The 21,903-nt window shown below is 43.8% G+C and overlaps 1 protein-coding gene across 1 annotated transcript in view; it reads left to right on the top strand.

Annotated features, from left to right (window-relative positions):
* The first annotated feature begins 2,190 nt into the window (after positions 1-2,190).
* The window catches only part of sdc3 (syndecan 3), a 37,358-nt gene continuing 17,645 nt past the window's right edge, over positions 2,191-21,903 (top strand). Inside the window, exon 1 of the mRNA XM_071500244.1 lies at positions 2,191-2,666. Coding sequence (XP_071356345.1) covers positions 2,613-2,666 — 54 coding nt within the window. The 5' untranslated portion in view covers positions 2,191-2,612. The remainder of the gene's footprint in view (positions 2,667-21,903) is intronic.

Below are 21,903 nucleotides of genomic sequence, written 5' to 3'. Positions count from 1 at the left end.
TATCATACTGTCCATGTCCTTTTGGGTGAGAGAGGCAGCCCGCCACAGTGCGGTGTACATTTGGAGCAGCCTTGTGTATATTTACTACGAGCACACCTGTAACCATATGTGTATAGTTAACAGAACCTGTGTATGCTTATTGCCTGGGCAACTATTTTTTGTAACTCCTGTTGTAGATTGTCTCTAAACAATTGTGTGATCTTTATTTTGAAACCAAACTGAACAAAAAAACTTTGAAAATTTAACTGTCTCAAGTGTGCTTCATTGTATGTTGGATACACTCGCAGAGCAGACTTAGCGTCTCAGAATCTGGGCCATAGTGTCTGTTTCAGCCATCTGAATGAACACGCCTGCAGTGATATGACTGCATCTACACACAGCATGAGTCAGAGAGGGGAGCAGGGAGCTTGCTCCTGATGCTCTAGTTTCTCCATAAATATGACTGATTAATGAGACTGACTCCTTAACTTGGCGTGGCTCTGACTAATGATAGCCATCAATTTCGATCAGTTACAGTAACGACTGCTCCCAGTAAGGAATGACTTCAGTTTCAGAAATGGATACCAGTAGCGAAGGCGATTAGACTCAGAACCTATCCCTGGTTTTATTTTCAGAGATAATTATTTATGTGATAACAGGGTGAGCAATAATGAAAGCCTTTCTGTCATCACACCAGGCAGAAGTGAAAGACTACTGGTGTTTGAGGAGAGAGAGCAAATAAGAAAATCCACGCAGTAATCTAATACACTGATTATTATACCTTTAACATGAGTAATGAGCCAAAGGTTTGCAACAAGAGATTATCAGACTAAAATGCGGTGTTGAACAGGTATCTTATCAAAACACACCATCCCTCTTGTGGTCTTTCAGTTTTATCTTCTAAGCGGATAGGAGGGGAAAATAAACTTGTTTGTACCTGTCTAGCTTTTGTTTGGAGCATGCTGGGCTGGAGCAAGGATGTTGCTTTGAAAAACAAGTCAGACTGGGTGTGATGTTGTTGACAGTAATCCCATGGCTTTGCTTAATAAGACCAAAAGAAGTGAGGGTGTGTTACCTGCAGTGATTTTAAACCACCTGGAAGGTACTTTAAGTTTAGGCTGTGAGGAAAGCTCATTAGACCTGCAGGCTGTTGTTTTACGCAGGGCTGAATTACCAACCGGATAAAAATGGGTAACTGCCCCTGGGCCCTTACTGTGTGTCAGCTGGTTTGTGGTCATTGGATTTATTGCAAAGCGATTTGCCAGTATACAGCACTGAAGCACAAGGCCTCAGGGTGGGTCCTGCACTAACTTTATTACCTACCTGTCTTGCAGAAATGCCCCATGTTAAACTTTAAATGATACATACAGGGTTTATAAAGAACTCTGTGTTAAACCAAATTACAAACAGGGTCAAAAGAGGCACAGGTTAGCTTAGTTTAACGAAAGTAGCATATGATAAAATCGACAGTCAACAGTGGGGTGTAAAAAATAGCCTATATTTTTTAATTCCTGGATCATTTTGGTCATACAGGTTTATGCCTAGCTAACTATTATGCTGAATAATTGTAGATGAAAACGAGCATTAGGCTGTCTTTCTCAAAGGATAGTAGTTTGAAAACAAACCTCAGCAGGCTTCATCCACTGCTGTAGACCACGACTGGACCTTGAGTTGAGACTTTTTCCCCCCCCAGCTGCTGTTCTCAAAGTCAATAATTAACTTTCAAGCTCAATTTAAAACGTGCTAGTTGTTGAATTAGCCGACGTGTCCCGACCAATTTAAAGTGTTATCAGATTTCAGTTTTGATTTGAGGTATGTTTTATCTCGCTCAGCCGTCCAATGGTCATTGAGCAGTAACGGTTACGGCCCGACTGTAGCCTGTGGTTGCTAAGCGACGCGAGTGCGGCCACGGAGCGAGCGGCGTATAAATATTAATTCTTGTGACGTAGGCACAGGTGTGAGCTCATCTCCAGAACGGTTAGACCGTGACTCAGCCAATCACAGCGGAGGACCGTCGGTGAAGGTGTGTGAAAATGGCGGGCAGCCAAACCGCCCGTGTGTGTGTTTAAGGGGCTGCTAAGGGGCTGCGGGTGCCTAAACGAGCTGCAGGGGGCATCCTCTCCCTTGCTGGCGGAGATCCCCCTACCTCTCTCTCTCTAAGCAGACACACACACATATATATTCACTCACACACACACCCCTCCTCCTGCCAGTCTCCCAGGCCAAGCAGCGTCGCCATACGGAACATCCTGCCCTCAACGGAGAGAGGGGGTGGAGAGAGAGGGGGTAGAGAGAGCTTGTGTGTGCACTGAGAGAGAGAGAGAGAGAGAGAGAGAGAGGGGGACGAGGTCTGGCGTCTCCCGGTAGTAAATCTATCAGCACAAAAACTCGGAGAAAGAGACCAGAGAGGAGGCCTGGCGGAAATCCCACTGCTTTACCGGTGACCGAGAGCGGCGGCGGCGGCTTGAGAAGCCGTGGATTAAACAGCCCGACTACAAGGACGGATGGTCACGCAGGCGAGCGGCGCGCTGTGAAGTCGGACCGACCCACCGAGACACCGAGAGTCCACCCACCTCCCCGAACCCCGTGAAGGCAGCGGCGGCACCGGGAGGCTGCGCCGGAGCACCGGGACCATGAAGCTGCCCTGGCTGCTGGGGCTCGCGGCGCTGCTCGCTCACGCCGCCACGGTAAGCGCGAGCCTCCCTCACATCCTTTGTTAACCGGGCAGCTCGTGAGCACGCCGCGGGAAGCACGGGGCATTTCGTGCGTGCGTGCGTGCGTGCGTGCGTGTGTTTGTGCGGTGCGGTGCGGTTTTAATGAGGCAGCGATGGCCGGGGATCGGTAGGAAATCCTCCGGTCGACCTACATAGGCTCATCGGTCCTCATTGGCCGTGACTCCCGTGAGGGGGGCTGGTGACTCCCGTGCACCCCCACCCCCGCTTTTACACACACACACACACACACACAGACACACACAGCCTTTGTGTCTCAGTGTCGGGGTTCATTGTGGCCTGTGCCCCCCCCCCTGCCAGGAGCTGTGTGTATGTGTCGGTAATTAGCGAGTCATCTCTAATTGAGCTTGATTGCGGGTCTTTGTGCGGGGCCTCGGTGTGTTGTGTCTGTGTCACCAGCTCACATCCTGCCGTTAATTCGGGGGTGGGGGCAGAGGGGTGGGGTGGGGGGGGGTGGGGGGGCTTCAGTCATACTGCGGGTTTAACGACTTTATTACCGGGGAGTCGCGCTGTGGGCTGTGGGGGGAGGTTGGATGTCCCGTCTCCACCTGTGAGGGACGCGCACCTTTAATTGCCACATATCGACACTTATTGTCCGGGGGCACCCTCCCCTCACCCCCCCACGTCAGGAGTTTGGTGTGTGTGTGTGTGTGTGTGTGTGTGTGTGTGTGTGTGTGTGTGTGGTGAAAAGTGGGTGGGGTAACGGGAAGTTAACTGCGATGCGGTGAGCGAGCGGAGGTTTGGATGGAATGATGTCATCGGGAATCGCGAAGGGGAAGCTGATTAGGAATGTGCGACCCCCCCCCCCCCCCCCCCCCCCCCACCACCACCACCACCACCACCACCACCACCACACACCCCTCTCTCTCTCCACACACACACCTCCTCTCCGGAATCATCCACGCCGAGCTTCACGCCCCCCCCCCCCCCCCCCCCCCAGCGCGCCCACATCTTCCGCTACCGATGAGTCCAGATTTATCCCATGAGGAGGAGGTGCACGAAAAGGAGGGGGAGGCTCATTGAATCATTGAGAGAAAAGGAAGCAAGGACCAGAAATGATCAAAATGCGGATCTACATTTGAATGTAACTTGAGGAGAGTATGGCACAGGCTATATAACAGTATGTGTGATGTAGGAGATGGGTGGTCACTTTATGTGATTCTTTACAATACCACATAATGTTTTATTTCCTTTATTTTGGAAATTTCCCGCCCTCTGTGCAATGTGTCTGTTGTGCCCTGTTTCCCCCATTTTCCCATTAATTCCAGTGCAACCAGTAACCTACTCCACTCCAGGTGTTTTATGACATTTTTCCACAAGAAAGTTTAATTAGGCTACATTGTTAACATTCATTAAATTACATCTAGTTGAAAAATTCAAAATCCATGAATATGTGAATGTTGCTCATTTCAAAAGTTTAACAACCATAGACAACATGTCTCCTGTTTCACTGTGAAGTCTATTCTGAGTGAATACCATATGTGCTGGAAGTTTCCAGTTTCCACATCCCAGTTGTGCATTTTGCACCATGACTGGCCTCCAAAGTACTTGTGATGTCACAAAATCCTGCTCGTAGCCTGCACACGCATCTTAAACTCGGATTGAAGGTGAGCACAGCCGGACTTTTCACAACACAAACTCAACCTTCTAGCACCGTGAAGGTCAAACCTACAAGTAAAGTCACAACAAACAAAACACATTTTTGGACAGAGGGGGGCTTTAATTTATGTTTGTGGTCATTTCATCGGACACTTTAACTTTATTTAGGATTACCATGTGAGCACAGTGCAAACTTAAACAGTAAAGCTCTTTAAACCAGATTTTAATGCAAGACACAACCAAAATACCTAAAATATTTGCTGTAGATGCAGATTCTTTAGCATGTTTTTAAATAATCAATCTACAAAAAGCAACCAACATTCAGTGAACCTGAAGCTTTTTTCGGGCCCCTCGAGGTCTGGGGCCCCGGGGCAGCTGATTGCCTTGTCTTGCCGTTTTCAGCTTTGCTTTCTTTTTCCTGCTTAGACACAATATTTGTATTGTCAACATCTTGGAGTGATGTGGTACTGCACTGGTTTTGGCAGGGATTTACAATGCTACACATGCAGACACACACAACACAACACACACACACACGTACACAGACAGACACACTGATTATTACTGGGTCAGTCAGTTGCGGTCTTTGGCAAAGATCCTTGGCCTCCACCTGACCTAATCTGCCTTCAAGTGTACAGATGGAGACAGGTGTGACACATATACACACACACACACACACACACACACACACACACACACACACACACACACACACACACACACACACACACTGAAATATACACTGTGTTAAGAGTGCAGGAGCGCACAGATGGATGCAGGTGCTCAAATAGGTAACACACACAAATGTCAACAGTCTTATTATTGTAAGACTCACCAGCAACTCAGGCCTTGAACACACACATGCGTGCGACTCACGGTCACATGAGTTCGCTGACAAGATCTTTCTTTAGATGCTTTTTGGCTTCAAACCAAGTGATCTGTGTGTACGTGTTTTGTGGCGAGTGATCCCTCGTATTGTGTCTCAATGGGTATTTCCTGTTATCAAAGTTGTGACATCATATCCGGCTGACTATATTTTACAAGGGAGACCAATTTTCCCACAGACATCTGTTATGTCCCATGGATAGCCAGTGTGTGTGTGTGTGTGTGTGTGTGTGTGTGTGTGTGTGTGTGTGTGTGTGAGTGTGCATCCGCCTGCCTTCATGAGAGCACTGACTGTCCATCTGTCTGTGTGTGGGCTCAAAAATAGTGAATCTCCACTGCCAGAAACTTGTTCTCGCCAGCCCTTGCTCCTTGAAGTGTGTGTGATTGTGTGTGTGTGTATCTGTGTGTGTATGTGTGTGTGTGTGTGGGGCGGAAAAAGCGTTGTGTTCTTGAGGATCATGTTTAACTCATGGAATGAATCAGTGTTTTGTGCCTCCAACAGCAGACAAAGCCCCCCATAGAGAGACGAAGAAAGAGAGAAGGAGCAAGACAGAGGAAAAAATAGCCCGAGCGAGGCGGATTGAGGGAGAGTGTGGAATGTGAGGAGCAATTTGACACAGGAAGTGGGTCCTTTCTCACTCTCCTGGAGGACAAAGTCCCTTCACACACTCACACACATGCTGGCAGGTAGAAACACTCCTGGGGTGGAGGAGGTATTTCAGGTGTGTGTGTGAAAGGGTGGGTGAGGGTATCGGGGGTCACCTTCCAGTGGATGGAGGAAATGAAAAGGATCACGGTTCATATCCGGAGCTACATTCAGATGGCCAACGTCTGGAGGTGAGCGTGGACAGAGAGAAAGAGAATAATGACAGCCTTCAGTGAGAAAAACAGCCCCCCCCCCCTCCCTGTCTCCTCCCTTTGGCTATTTGTGTGTGTACATATGCTGCTCACCCATATCTGAAAGCAATTTCTTATCACATGGGAGGGACTGGCTTGGCAGATGTGCTGCATTTGACTGAAATTAGTTTTTCTTTCTCGTGGAGAAAGTTTAGAGTTTTATTCAACTTAATAGGAAAAGAATTTTTCCATTTACTATTAAAGTGATAACAGCCGGTGAGGACTGAGAAACCCGCTTTCACAAAACCTGTTACTTCAATGTGTCGTCCTTCTGAGCTGAGAGAACAATGGGAGCTCAGAATTCGCTGCTAAAACTGGAGTTTAACTAAAAACTAACTAAAAGCTCAACCCTGAATAGAAAACTCAATTTAAAAGAGGATAAAACAGTGGTCCTCATTATTGGCCCCAAGAGAGGTGAAAGGACTTTGCAGCTCTCCCCCTTGAACCTTAATGTCATGCGTCACACAAAATGTAGGCGTCAAATGTGAGTCTTTTCTGGATTTCTCCGCAGCGTTCATATGAAGAAACGTGTGTGGCCTGAGAAGGGAAACTCAGGGCAAAAGAAGTTTAGAGGATGCTCATTGCCGCTTCTGCTGAATTGCTGTGAGTTCATGGTAGCAAATGAAGCCAAGCCAGATGAGTGTTTGAGTTGAAAGTGCTGAGAAATGAATCCAAGCTTTTGTGTCTTCATGACTAGATGATTACATTTGATTATACTCCTGGCTCAGCTAATGCAGCTCGTCCGCAGATGGTTGAAAATGCTGCAGCTCATCTTTGAACAAAGACAAAATGTGGTGAGTGTATTACTCCAGTGTTGGCCCCTCTCCTCTGGCTGCCATGTTAAGATTCAAATTCAAATTTTACTTGTTACCCATTAAAAATAACACAATAAAGTATCTGAATTGCTAACTCAAAAGTCTCAAAGTCTCAAAGTTTTCAGAGCTCAGCTTAAAAGGAGATGGAGCATCTGCTTTCTTTTCCCCAAAACTTTATAATAGTTCATCACTTTCACTATTAAGTGTATATTCTGGTATTTATATCAAGGTGACTCTTATTCTCTTAATTGTGTCCATTTTGACTATTGGTCATGCCAGCTTTGTTGTGATGATTTGGATTAGCTGTAGCTAAATGCATAGCCACTTCCAAGGGGGAAAAACACCAGAATTTAGTCATCCAAATCAGCTGAAGTAATAATAATAAAAAACTCCTCCAGACCTATTTATAGACTTACTTGTATTTCCTCTCTTTTCTTAACTAAAGTTCTGATGTAATTTCACTTTCCATTTCTATTTTGTTGCTCTGTCCTGCCTGTTTGAAATAGCTAAATGCTGTTATTATGAAACACTTGAGTTTACTTTTGTTTTGTGCTCGGCTCGTTACCCATACTCATGCTGAGGTGTGGTACTTTTATCAGCTGCGTGACTCCCTGTGGCTCACTGCCAATCACCGTTTTAGAAAGTACCTGATTTCTCTAGTCATCCGGCTTCACAACATTGTGCAACACTAAACTTTCCCTGCGGAATGTGTTGAAGTCGTCCCACGTATTATAGCCTCAACTCGTCAAGCTGGAAACTACTCTCACCGTGACCAGCAACACACACAAGTGCAGACACGCTTGCCCACATATATGCACCGATGCACATTAACATAAAACTCCTGAATATCTCTTGCACACTGCATTCGCACACACACTTACAGTGCTGGTGAATAGATATGGTGGTGTGCAGTAGTTTTGTTTATTCAGTGAGTCAGAGGGAGACGTAGAATGCTGGAGGTGTTTTTAGGTAGGTCAAAACAGGCTAGAAACACAGGTCGTGTAGATACTAAACACACACACACACACACACACAGATTTTCCCTTGCAGTAATTGGGCAGCACGGCGCAGACACACTCACATACATATTCTCTGGAGAGGGGAGTTAGATGAATATAGAGACAGGAGGGAGGAGGAAAGGGGAGGAATGGAAAAAAGGGAGTTGTGCAGACCACAAGATAATGAGAAAGAGGGGAGGAAATAAAATGCAGAGAGGTAAGGATGGAAAAAGAGTTAGGGTAATGGTGAGATGGGGATGCTAGATAGCAGCAGAAAGGCGTGAGAGTGTGACAAAATGGCAACAGATCGAGCACCGAGAGATCAAAAGGGGATGAATAAAGAAGGAGTCCAGAAACTGAGGGAAGGAAAGGGATCAGGAGTGGGGAAAAAAAAAAGAGTGGGAGGCGAGGGGAAGAGCGATGGAGGAAGAGAAAGGAAGAAGATGGGGATATTGGGACACGGAGATGGAGACGGGGGAAATGAGGGCTGGATGATGGGGATGACAGCGAGGGGATGGAGCAAGGCCAGAACGATGGGAGATGGAGCCAGGATGGAGGGATGTAGAGAGAGAGAGAGAGAGAGTGGGGGTGGGGGAGGGAGGCATGCACTGCTCATTCCCAGGAGACCTTGCTCTACCTGCTCTCCACGGCCGTCGCTATGACAACCACCATGGCTGCTGCTGTCACAGCTTTATTGCCCCTCTCTCCTCCCTCACCTCCCTCTTTTCTCCCTTTCATTCTGTTTTCGTCTCGTTTTTTTTTTCCTCGTCACCTCTGTTGCTTCTTTCATTCACAGCTTTTCATGTCTCATTCTGTATTTTCTGACTCCACCCTTTTCTTTTTTTCCTTTTCTTTTCTCTTCTTTAGTCTCCTCTTCCTCCTCCCTCCTTTGTCCTCCTCTTTTCCATCTGTTCTGCTACAATAAATTAAAAAATAGAGATGGGGAGAGACGGCAGTTATGTTTCACCTTTTACAGTAGCTCGTGTGTGTGTTTGTGTGTGTGTATGTGTGGGTTTGTGCTATTACAGGATTCTAAATTAGAGAGCATAAACGCAGTGCCGTCTCCCAAAACCACAAAGCATTCTGGGATCTCTGTGTGTTAGAGCTTTCGCTATAAATAAAAACCCCAGAAACAGGGCGCCTCCTTCCCACTAACAAACGTTTGTGTGTGTGTGTGTGTGTGTGTGTGTGTGTGTGTGTGTGTGTGTGTGTGTGTGTGTGTGTGTGTGTGTGACAGTGAGAATCACAGATGCTTTTCCACCAGCATATTAAGGCTGCTTATCATTTTCCACTCATATCATTCATGAGTATATTTGTATCCCTTTAGCGCTGCTCTCTTTCCTCACACATTTCCATAACCATGGGGTAATTGGGTTAACAAGGGGCCGGATGGGCGGGGTCATGCAGAGCTGAAACCCAGCGTGGTCCAATGGGACTGCTGGAATGTGTATTTCCTGGCAGGCAGCTGATAAGAGCGGGCTGAGGATGTGATAAGGCCGGGCTTCACACTCCCGACTGGACCCTGAGTACCGTCTCTGTGAGGCTGGCCTCCGTCTGACCTCCAGCACTCGACTCCCCCCCATCTCTCCCTCCATCTGTTGGCCCATTTGTTTGTCTTATGGTAATTTTGTCAGCAACTTTAGATTCACTAACTTATGTCACCTGAAATTTTGGACATTGCAGTCGAAGTCTTATTCAACAATTACGGAGTTGAACTTATATGGACGTTAAATTTCGGTTAGTTTGGTTGGGTTTTTCTGGAACTCTCAACTGTGTTGCATGGTCTTCATCAGCAGAAGATGGAGTTTGCTCCCTCATCCTGAATGGATCCGTTAGCGTATGAGCTCAGGACCTGTAATGATTTCATCCATAGCATTTCATTTCAGTGTGTTTCAAAGTGCTATGGATCTTGATTTCTAATTGTTTTAGAGTTGCAACTTTTAGTCAACTAATCAATAATTCGATTGACAGAAAATGAATGTTTAGTTGTTAACTATCTGGTCCTTGCTTGTAAAATGGGAATATATATGCTGGTTTTCAAAAAAGAATTAATCAAAAAATAAATGTTAGATGAATTACATAAATGACCCTTAGTTGCAGCCCTTTGATTAATTGTTGAAGTCATTTATTTAGAAACAATGCCAAACATTCGATTCTGGGGGAGGACGTGTCATTTCCCGTCTCGGCCCCCCTCGGTCACTCTATTGTCGATTTACTAATAAAACCATAAAACAGCCAAAAAATCCTTTAAAAAAGAGCCCAACACTCTCTGCTTCCAGCCTGTGACTTATATCTTGGTAAATTGAATTGCTTTGGGTTTGGGACTGTTGGAAAGTGAAAATGTTACTTTGGGGTCAGGGAACTTGTGATATCTGTTTTTTTTTTTTTTCACATTTTATAGACTAAACATTCATCCATGGACACTTGACAAGGTACTGATTTGGCCATATAATAATATAGTATATCTGATTAACTGTGTTCTTTTTCTATTATATAGTAAAAAACAAACGACCAAACCTTGGAGCAGAATTATAGGTTTGGCTCTCGGCTGCCTCTAATGACACCAAATCTCTTCTGCTTTCATTGCTCTGTGCAAAGAACCTGTTTCATTGTCTGCATGTCATTAGGCAAGACATTTTTGACTTGCTCTGACTGGAAGTGCTATCACTGTTCCTCTGGGAGCCCATCTTTGAAAATGGCCACTATGGCCACTCAAAGCCCGGTAAGTTTGTTTAGCTTTAATAGTGGTAGAGAGTGCTCGTAAATGAAGACGCAGTGGAAGTTAGAGAGTGCATCCTCCCGGGGGAACGTCTTTAAGGCCCTGCAGGAGGGAAGGTAGATGCCTGCATGCATATGAGTATTTAAATATGTGTTGTCATCCAATTTGGCAAACTTTTACATGTTGAGGAAATGTCAGTGTCACAGTCTGTTTGATAACAAAGAGATTTTGTCAGTTTGAATTCGCAGATATCTGTTTCTGATGCATGTTTTTCATCAAGGCAGACAGAGAATTATGCTTAGTGTTTATTTTTTAACATTAAGGGGTTTCTGACAGTAATATTTCATCACAGTTTCATTAAAATTTGCCTTGTGACAGAGCTCTGCTTGTTTGTTTACTGATGTGAGTGTGTTTTTGTGCTTAATTGGTCGTGGGGTGATAGTATGGACACAGGAAATGGGTATTTATAGATCCGGCCTTCAAGCTTCAAATCAGGAGGGAACTTCCTGAGTGGTGCAGAAAAGGAAGGCGGGGGGGGTTTATATAGGTGTGTTTTTACTTGTGCATGTTTACATGTGAAAGAGAGGCAAAGAAGGTGATGAAGGAGCAAAGGGAGGCTGCCTGTGTGAACAAGAGGGAGAAATACTGTGCGAGAGGCATGTGACTGTGTATGTGTGCGTTTGAATTATTTAGCCCAACGTCCCGACAGAGGAGTGAACGAGGTCAGGAGCTCATTGCTGCAACGTTTTTCCTCTCCCCATCCATCCATCCATCTCTACACCATCCACCCACCAGCTCTCTTCCTCCTCCCAGTCCTCGAGCTCCTCGTTTCCTCTGTCTGTCTTAATAAACAGGAACTTAAAAACAAAAGGCTTTCCCACATGTTATTCACGTCCCCTCAATTATTGGCAAGCCATGAGGGAAGAACATCGATCCAATTAAATGCAGACACTGACACCCACTCTGTGTGTGTGTGTGTGTGTGTGTGTGTGTGTGTGTGTGTGTGTGTGTTTTTTTTTTTTTGTGTGGACCCTCTGATGTAAACCTTTGAACCCTGCTGCTTTAAAGGGCTCTTTCAAAGAAGTTTGCAGTTTGAATGAGCCACTGAAGCTAATGAGCTCTGTGTGTGTGTGTGTGTGTCTGTGTCTGTGTGTGTCTGTGTGTGTGTGTGACTGGGAGGGTAGAGATTCTGTAATATTGCTTGGTGGTTGCAGGAGACTTCTTTCCCATAGGGCCTTTCTATAAACACCTCCACGCGCATTCACACACACTCAAACAAATACACACACACACTTTTGCAGCAGCAGGTGATTCATTCTTAATCTTTCATCCCAACAGTTGTGGATTAGCCCTAATCTTAGCCAGCAGAGACCCAGGTCTGAAAGACTGATTGACACTGAGTGCGTGTGTGTGTTTGTGTGTGTCTTCTCGAGTGTGTTGTTTATTTAGCCATGTGTTTGTGTGTGTGTGTGTGTGTGTGTGATGTGATAATTGTTTCCCTTGTTGGACTGAGTGGGGTATCTGTATGACATGACATGATATGACTGAGGCAGATACACATGACAGATTGACAGGTCACACAACACTGAAACATTAGACACATCAGCAAGAGGAGGAGGAGGAGGAGGAGGAGGAGGCACTGATGGAGGATAGGCACTTCGCTTTGAAGTTAAATCCTTTTTTGAAACTTTAGAATTAGCTCATTCACCACCAGTATAAATTGCGTTCATATTTAACTGGGTTATAGTTTACTTAATGACTGAAACTAACAGTTATTTTTATAATTGATTAGCAAGCAATTCATCACTTAAAACAATTAAAAAAGATCCTCAGTTTACAGTGATGTCAGAACTAGAAAATCTTTGCTTGAAATTACTTTTACTACTTAATTGAATATCAAAATAGTTGCTGATTACCTAGTGTCACTGTTGGTGAGTAGGGTTGTGTCACATCTTGTGATGCTAGTGCAGAATCGACACCTGGGATTTGGCACCAATATCAAAACGTACCTCATTTTGAGAGACACATATTTTCTCCAAAACCCTTTTTTTAATTAACAATAAATGCCAAAGTTCTCCAATGTCAGTGTTGTCTTAATACCAACAGTTGTACAAGAACAATGAATAAAAAAGACATGCGGCTGCAACCAACGATTATTTTCATTATTGATAAAATGGTTGATCAACAGTTTGGTTTATAAAATATCAGACAATAGAGAAAAATGTCTGTGTCCAAACTAACAAGGTTCAGATTACTTGTTTTGTTCCACTGTCAGCAAATTAAATTTCTGCTATATTAGGATTATTTATCCCATTGTCCATTGTTTTTTATTGTGAAGCCCATGCAGTTGTCCCTCTCTGCTGTTATGCTTGGCGCAATCTGTACCAAACAAATTATTGAGGTTCAGGTTTCATGGTGGCTTGGTGGTCAAGAGACGCACACTGCACCATGATTACAAGGTCCCAGTTCAGTTCTCGTCGGGGACCTTTGTGGCGCGTCATTCGCCCTTTCTTTCACCTCATTTCATGTTTTGCACAAAAATACTTAAACAGCTACTGAGGTTCAAAACCCAAACCTGATTGCGACGATAAATATTTGGTGTAGTTATTACTGAGCATAAATCGTATCATAACACCTGATAACACATGGGAAATGTTGATGGTTGAACTCTCCCAGAAAATTTTAACAAAGCAGCAAGGTGTGGAAACAGATTTGAAAGTGATTAGATATTGTGTGGAGATGGAGGGAGAGGAGATTTGAAGGGAATGAAAGGGGAATGAGGTCAGAGGCAATCACAGACAAAAGTGATATGAAAGGATGCTGTGGGGGTGGGGGGGGGGGCAGCAGATTGGAGAGAAGAAGAAAATGCAGCAGACACGAAGAGGAAGGGTGAGATAGAGGATAGAATTTGTTAATATGTAAGTGGTAAAAAGATATAAGAAGCTTTAGGTGGAGCGAAATGAGGAAGTGAGCAGTAGAGCTGACAAGGAAGAAAAAAAGAGAATGAAAGGGAGACGGATGGGGTGGATTGGTGTCCTTGTAGCGGTAAAGAGAGAGAGAGAGAGATTGGTGGTTAACGCAGGCCTGTAAAGAGCTTAGAACAGCTGAGACGGATTGAATGGGGAGAACAACCTGGACAGGATTACACCAAGTCCGAAGAGAGAGGAGGGCTGCAAGAGCAAGATGCTATCATAACCCATATATTTCCCTGTCCTTGAGTAACACATTTCCACTGGTTTACACTGAGTCACACTTTAATTAAACTGAACCAACGGTACCGGGGAATTAATGATTACTGATTATTATACCAAACACTCAGAAGCTAATCTATGTGTTAGACAATCATTCTCGAGCCATTAGTTACTTAAATCCACCTTTTAATTAATTAGTCAGTGAGTAATGTTGCCTTCAGAGGGATGAAGCTATCTTTAACAGTACCGCTAAAGAAAAGAACTAATATGCTCCCATGAAGAGCTTGTTATTATATTTATTTTAGAGCTGAGGTGATTTAATAAAGGCTAAAGGAAGATAACACTGTCTGAGTGGCAACAGGGAACTTCTACCAGAACAATAATGAAAACTGTGCTATACTATATTTTACCCCTTAATCCTCAATATCACCATCAAGCTGTTTTATAAACACCATTTATCTTGTTTAGCCTGTACATAAAACTGATATTGTGTGGTCTGTGGTTTATATGTTGGATCCACACAGCTCGTCTGTGCTGCATCTCCTGTTGTAGTGTGGGTTGTCAGATATGGTTGGTTTATACAGGTTTTGGTTTTGTCTCTTAACAGGCGGGGCAGTTACCAAACCTGGCAACCTCACTGTGATGACAAGACTTTGAGACGCAGTACATAGCTACTGTGCCAGGCTGTTGTTTGCCAAGAAAGCAAATACGTGTATTTCCCCAAAATGCTGAACTATTCTTGAAATGAAATGTGAGCCCTTGTTACAGGTTGCATACCTGAGCAGCGAGCAGTACAATCAAAGAGTGTTTTTTCTTGCTCAGACTATTTCATGCGAACATTTTGAGAAGCCTGAAAATAGAAAACGAGCTCGTGTTTTTCAAGAAAAGGGGAAAAAAGTGCATAAAGGATAAATTAACCATATTTTTTTTAATCTGTTCCCAAATGAACCACTGTTCTGCCTTGGAAACACTAACACTGTGTTGAACTTTATGGGACTGTTAGTGCTATGAAATGGTACATGAATAAGAACGTGTAATATCTATATTATTTTTACAAATTATTTTGTTATTAATTTAACCTTTTGATTGTTTTTGGATGAATTGTGCACTCACAGACAGTAAAATGTCAGAAAATACTAAAAAAAGTTCCCAGAGTCCAAGATAACATCTTTAAATATCTTGTACTGTCTGACCAACAGACTAAAAAAGATGCCTTAAGTGACTGATTCAGTGTCTTCTCATTTTTTCTAAAAAGGACATAAATATAATCCCTGATCTGTTAATTACAATAATCATATTGAATTATGAATGAATTCATCAGATGATGCAAAATATTGAATACCATTTAAACATCAGCTGAGACAACAAAAGAACCATTCAGTGAAAGAAAAAAAAAAAACAGGACACATGTCTCGTTTCCTTTACTTGTTTCTCATGTTGACTCATGAGTGGTTGAAGTCTTCTGACAGTGATTCGTTAGTTAATCAGTAACTCATGATAAATCTCTTATTAGGTTACAAGCATCTACTCTGTGCGGCCCATGAAGACAGAGACCATATGCTGCTCTCGCCTTATGTAGAGTTCACTCCGTTGCCAGATCTCACGACCTACGTAATTAGTGTTCGATATCAAGGGCTGTTATGATACGCGAAGAATCAATCAGCTATCTGGCCGCACTGACAGTCACTTGGCCTGCAGTCATTGGCTGGAAACTGCTCTGAGGCTTGAGACTGGCTGCACCTTCGCCAAAGTCAGTTGACCAATGGGATAGAGCCAAGAGAGCGTAGCAAGGTCAGCTGCTCGGGATGCCCCCACGGCAGCAATTTGTTTACCTCTTCTGTGTGTGGGTATAGCATAATAATAATACACATCACGCCCTCTACGCGCACACACACACACACACACACACACACACACAGTCAAAGGGGTGCTTCTTTCCATCCCAGATTGAATTACACAAAGCTGATTGGATTTTTCTCCCCTGCATCAAAGACAAAAACACTTCTCTCTTGTTCTCCACCCTCCCCGCCTCTGGGTCCATCATCCCACCATTCCTCACTGATTTTTTCCCCCCGTCCTTTTAAGTATTCTCCATTTGTACCTTTCCTCTCAAAAACTCTGCTTTTATGCATTGATTTTTTCTATCCTTCTCCTTGTCATTCATCCTTGTTGGCGTCTGTATAGTCGCATGACTGTCATTAGCCTGATTACACAGGCTGTAATTACACGAACACACACACAGATGCTGCCTTGTGACTCACATCACTGTATATGGGCAGAAATGTGATTCTCATCATCGTCCGTTTGCGTGTGCATTTTCTTGTGAGCGTGTGTGTGTGTGTGTGTGTGTGTGTGTGTGTGTGTTAGTTAAGGTTTTCGATTCGGGGCTGAGAGGACACCATTGATTACCGTTTTTGAGTGCCCCTCTCTCTCACTCTCTGCTACACAAAGGCATCATGGTCCGCGGGGCGCTCTCTCTCACACGCAGCCACATTTCTGAGCCTCTTTGAAAAGTTCCTTAGAAACACGAGAAAAGTTCCAGCCACAGGCACCACGCCCTCCCACTGGCCCTGCAGAAATAGGCCCATTGAGCCAGGCTATAATCACACACACACACACACACACACACACACACACACACACATATAGATCCGCATTCAGCATCCCTCCTTCTCCTCTCTCTCCACCACTTCATGGAAGCAGCCACAAAAACGCAGTCATTGACCCACCAGCCAACCAGCAGCATTAACTGTTCACTGCAATGTTTCTCTACTAAACATCACTACACTCACCAACACACACACACACACACACACACACACACACACACACACACACACACACACACACACACACACACACACACACACACACACACACACTTGCACACACAAATCCTCATAAGAGCACAAATGCACGGCAGCGTATTGTTGAGTGTGGGAGCGGCACTTGTGTCAGAATCTCAAGGCATTTCTGGCAGCAGGACAGTCACACACACACACGCAGACTTAGAGATGCATGTTTCATAAGGTCATCTATAATGGAGGAGGATTCCACGCAGAGAGGCCTCGTGTGTGTTTCTGTGTGTGTGTGTGTGTGTGTGTGTGTGTGTGTGTGTGTGTGTGTGTGTGTGTGCTAGCCTTGAGTTGTGGTCTTTAATCCTGCTGGATTGTCAGATTAGTGTAACAGCTGGGTCCTACATACAGATATACATCTCTGTGGCTCTCTGTCTGTATCACCCCTCCTCCCATCACATGGTTCTTCTACACTCAGGCCAAGAGCTGAGTGGATCTATGCATTAGTGTGTGTGCGAGTGTGTGTCTGTGTGTGGTGGTCTCACAGCTCCAGTCCATTACACGGTTTCATGCCAGCTGATGTGTCACTACACAGTCATGTGACCTCAACTGAGTCTGGGGCAAGTTTCAGTGTCAGCTGCTCATTTTGTCAGAGAAACTGAGACATTACAGGTTAAACACACTCGGCCTCCGAGGGCCAGAGTCACTGCTGTTTCAGCCCCGATCAGCTGATCATGTCCACTGCAAATACAACCTCCTTTTCAACACTGACAGTCTTTTTTAACCATTGCATTTTTTCCTTTATACCTTTTAAAATTATAATCCTCCAGAATCCAGTCCTGCTAGATTTGACGCATAATACTACAGCAAAAACTGTTTAAGCAGCTACTTTGTCAGAAATATACTGTTTACAGCGCAGCCAAACAAACTGGAATTGTTTTTATTAAGAAGTCAGTCGGTAATAATTGCTAACATGATCTGACTTTATGCTGTACATGGTGCAAGTAATTTCAACACAGCAGCAGGGCACAGTGAAATGACTTGGTTTCCTTGGTGAGGAGCTGGAGGTCGCTTACAGCTCTACATAACACAGCTCACTGTAGCTGCTCGTTGTTGCTCCATTACACCATGCAATTTTCGATATTGACATTGATGTTTATATGTATATATGATATTTTTGATAAATTAGCAGTTAGCACCAACCTCTTTGACAAATACATTGTTTCTTGCAGGTATTTCAGCCACCTTAACTATTTCAGTTTTATAAGATGAAGGCTTTTAATGTTGGGCTAACATTCAGAAACATGATACAGTTTTGCTTTTGCCGCAGGAATGAACAGTGAGGTTGATCACAAAAATAAAATCATGTAACACTGGGTTGCATACATGACTTCCTGTGAATCCTTCAACCTGAATCCTGCACAGAATGAAAGTAATGAAAACTACTGTGTAGTATATGAAAAGAGGTCAGCATCTGTGCTAATGCCTGACATAAGACTACGACTGAAAGGATTGACGAGGGGAAACTATATTCTGTTGTATTTTTTTAGGCGATTGATTAAAAGTGAAGCTCAGTGTCTCAATTTGAAAACCTCCATAATCAATTGCATAAAACAGGAAATGCAGGAGACCTTCCACCTAATGAGGATTAATCAAGAAGCTTACAATGACGCAAAAGCTGTAGCGACTCATATAAAGTAATGCTCTGTTGAAGATAAACTGAACATTACCATAACTTGATTCAGAGTCTGTTGTTTTGTGACAGATTTATGAGATCAATATTGAAGGACTTTGTGCATGAAAGTGGATTTAAATTGCCTTTCACTGATCCAGATGCATGATTTTTATTTTTTTTTCACCACTGCGCACCTGCTCTGTTCCTGCAGTGCTCTGACCAAGCCATTCATTGCACTATATACCATATTTAGCAAATGCAGGACTCTCCATAAGGGCATTCATCACTTAGATCATCTTTGTCCTTATAACTCAGTGGAGGAAGATAATATTAGAAAGATAATATTAGTGCTTGGATGCTTTTCAGCTGTGGCTTGGTGCTGCTCTGAGAAAGCATTAGGGCCAGAGCGAGCTGGAATAGCAAACTTGAGCCAGTGTAATGTCATCCTCCCACAGGTTTTGTACGGGGAATTAATATGACCAACGTGGCTGCGATTTGGATCAGCTACTGTAGCGCAATCAGGAATTTGATCAGCAGACAGAGACTAAAAACATTGGAGGGAGTGTTTCACTCATTTCCTGGCTGTCGCACATGAGCATATTTACAGTGTTTGCTCGATGGTTCACATTCATCGGTCACAGGGAGCACTTGTGTGTGAAAAACTGAGACAAACATGCAGGAGGAGATCAGAAATGTGTTTGGCAAGGGACTAAATCAGCGTTTCTACCTTCCCACTCAGCGCTACTTACAGCATCATGTCCACAAGGATCTTTTTGGCGTTGAATAGCAGTTTTAGATTATTACACATTTAAAAATAACATAAGCAGCCATGAATGTCAGACTTTATTTTTGTTTTAACCCTCAAATTAGTCTTAACACTGACACAAGATACTTTTTCTAAAAAACCCCATGTAGCCTGATTTTATCCAAGACATCCAAAACCAAAACCACTTTCCTTCTTTTTAACAGCTAATCAGTGTAAAATTGCTCAGCAGCATCCTTGCAAATACGAAACGATGCCTACTGCCGAACCCCTGCTGCAGCTGTTACTGTAAAGAATCTCTTGACACTAAATGATAATTTAACTTTAAAATTTACTAGGCTCGCTGCCAAAAAGAAAAAAAAAAAAGAGGCCTGAGGGGCTGCAAATAGTGATCATTTCACAGGAGGAGGCATTTATTATAGACATTACAACCTTGACAGTAAATGTATGTATTAATAATATAGCTGGGGAATCGTTTTGATGGATGCTGAATGGTTTCGACCCACAGGATGAGCTCTGCTGATATAAGACTTGACAGCTTTTACTGTGTGAAAATTTTTTCATTGTTTTTGTTTTAAGGTACAGTACAATCCCCGATTTTTCAATCTTACCTAATGTCACGTCAGTTCACTGTTGATTTGAAACATCAACAGTGAGCCGGGAGCAAACTTGACACTCTATAACACAAGGGATGCATTACACATCTGGGCCCCCTGACGCCTTTGGGCCCCTAGACTGAAAGCAAGAGCCCCTGTTTGAAGTTTTGAAGTGAAAAACAGTCTGATGTCCTGATCACATTTTTGGATTGTGACCCTTTAATATCAAGCATCTGTTGATGCAAAGTCTGATCTGATGTAGATTCTTATTTTTATTTTGTAGCAGTTAAGCAGAATCATCTTGCTTTAAGCAACATGACCTACATCACAGGCTCCATTGAATGACTCACTATATTTTGTTGCATGCTGTAGTATTTTGAATCGTTTCTGTGTCAGTAAGTGCGTTTCCATTCACCTGTTTTTATGCATTTGCAGTTTGTGCATTGAAAAAGTGGAAACAGAAAACTGAAATAACCTTGAAATATCAAAAACGTTTTTACGCTTGGCTGAGGAGTAAAAGTTTACGTATAACATATTCACATTGATTTAAATTTTTCAAGCTTCGAGCTACATGTGGAATGTGAAATGGCTTTAGAGACCCTCTCTTCATCCTAAACATGAACAAAGTAGTTTCAGCCAACAACTGAACTTCAGAGTTAAAATCCACATGTAAAATACAATGTAAAAAACATGTATAGTGTATAAGGGTACTCTAGTGAGAAGAGGGGCCTTTTCATGTGTCTAAGCCCAGGGGCGCATTGGCTCTTTATGTGTCCATGAATAAAAGAGTGTAGAGAGGACCTTAAATCACCTGGGTAGACAAAGTAGAGACAGGATTTCTTTGACCCCCTTGGCTGTAGTGTGCAGGTGTTAGCTGTTTGAAGGTTCACAGCACACCTGACGTCATTGCTACAAGATACCGTCTCGACATCCGACCATAGTCTGTGTGTGTGTGTGTGTGTCTGTGTGTGTTTGAAAGGTGTCATCAAGTGTGTGAACAGTGTGACTGTGCAGAGGCTTTCTGTGCTAATCTCTGCTGAAGGTGGCAGGTGTCTTAACCAGGCCATCACCTGGTAACCCACTCAGACACGCACACACACACACTGCCCGCCCTCTATCTCTCTCACATCTCCTTGTCTGACTGTAAGTGTGTTAGCGTCCAGGCTGGCCGCCATCCAACCTGCCCAGCTGGTAAGAGAGGAAGAGCAGGGTGGAGAGTGAGATGAGGCATAAAAGCTAAAGATGGAGTGAGATTAGAGGTCACTACTGACAGGGTCAGGGATCCACGCCGGAAAGAAAAGAAGGGCGTGGACCAGTGCAAAGAGTAAACAGGCTGCAGTGTTTCCTGCAAGTGTGTAAGTAGACAGAGGGCATGTGCCAAGCAGTGCGACCCTTTCTAGATAGAGAGCTATCAACAGTCCACTTCTGTCAGCGAGCAGCACGGCTCAAACTCTCCGACTCTTATCAGCCTCGGTCAGACTGCTGTGGAGAGGAGCAGACACAGAGACGGCCGTGAATCAGCAGCTAGTTTACAAAGCGTGGGCCCTCCACCTACGGTGAATTAAATTGCAGGGATGTTGGAAACGTGGCCCATGAAGATCACTTTACCTCATTTAGGGCCTGATCTGGGTCTCAAATTTCTGCCAGATGATTATTGTTTTTTAGGCATAACTGTCATTATATGTTCATGATACGTTGACAGGTTTGGCATCCAGCACTTCAGCTCAGTCTGGACACCCACGTCGAGGTTTAAAACATTCAACCACAATGATACACATTTAGCTTGGTGAGGGGGCTCTGCTCATCTCATGCTTTGGGACAAATCTGAGCAAGCCTGAGACAGACTGTCTAGGTGGAGCCTGAAATACGCGCCTTTAATGAGCATTAACACGCTGAGAGAAACCTTCACAATTCACATACAGCACATCTAAATGCTAATACAGGAGGAGGCTGGGGAGATGAACTGCTGAGCAAAGGCAGTGATGGATACAGAGCGCAGTGCTGTTGCATACAGATAGAATTAGTGTCAAATGTTTATATGGACCTCCTAGTGTTAGAGATAAGTCATCAACATAAATCATTGGATAGATTAAGTAATGAAGTAATGTGATGTGTTTCCGAGGGGGAAACTGAATATTTGTATGGGGTTTAGTTACGAATGAAATTAAATCAAATCCTTCAGATTTTATTGGATCAATAAAAACTGTGCTCAGCTTTTATAGCACAATGTGGAGCAGAGTATTAGCAGTTTGAGACCAA

The sequence above is a fragment of the Trachinotus anak genome, unplaced genomic scaffold, assembly GCF_046630095.1.
Source record: "Trachinotus anak isolate AG129_WGS33_773 ecotype Australia unplaced genomic scaffold, CSIRO_AGI_Tana_v1 ptg000016l, whole genome shotgun sequence".
Taxonomy (NCBI): Eukaryota; Metazoa; Chordata; class Actinopteri; order Carangiformes; family Carangidae; genus Trachinotus; species Trachinotus anak.
Note: the sequence above shows the minus strand (reverse complement) of the source record. Positions and strands in the feature narration are given on the sequence as shown.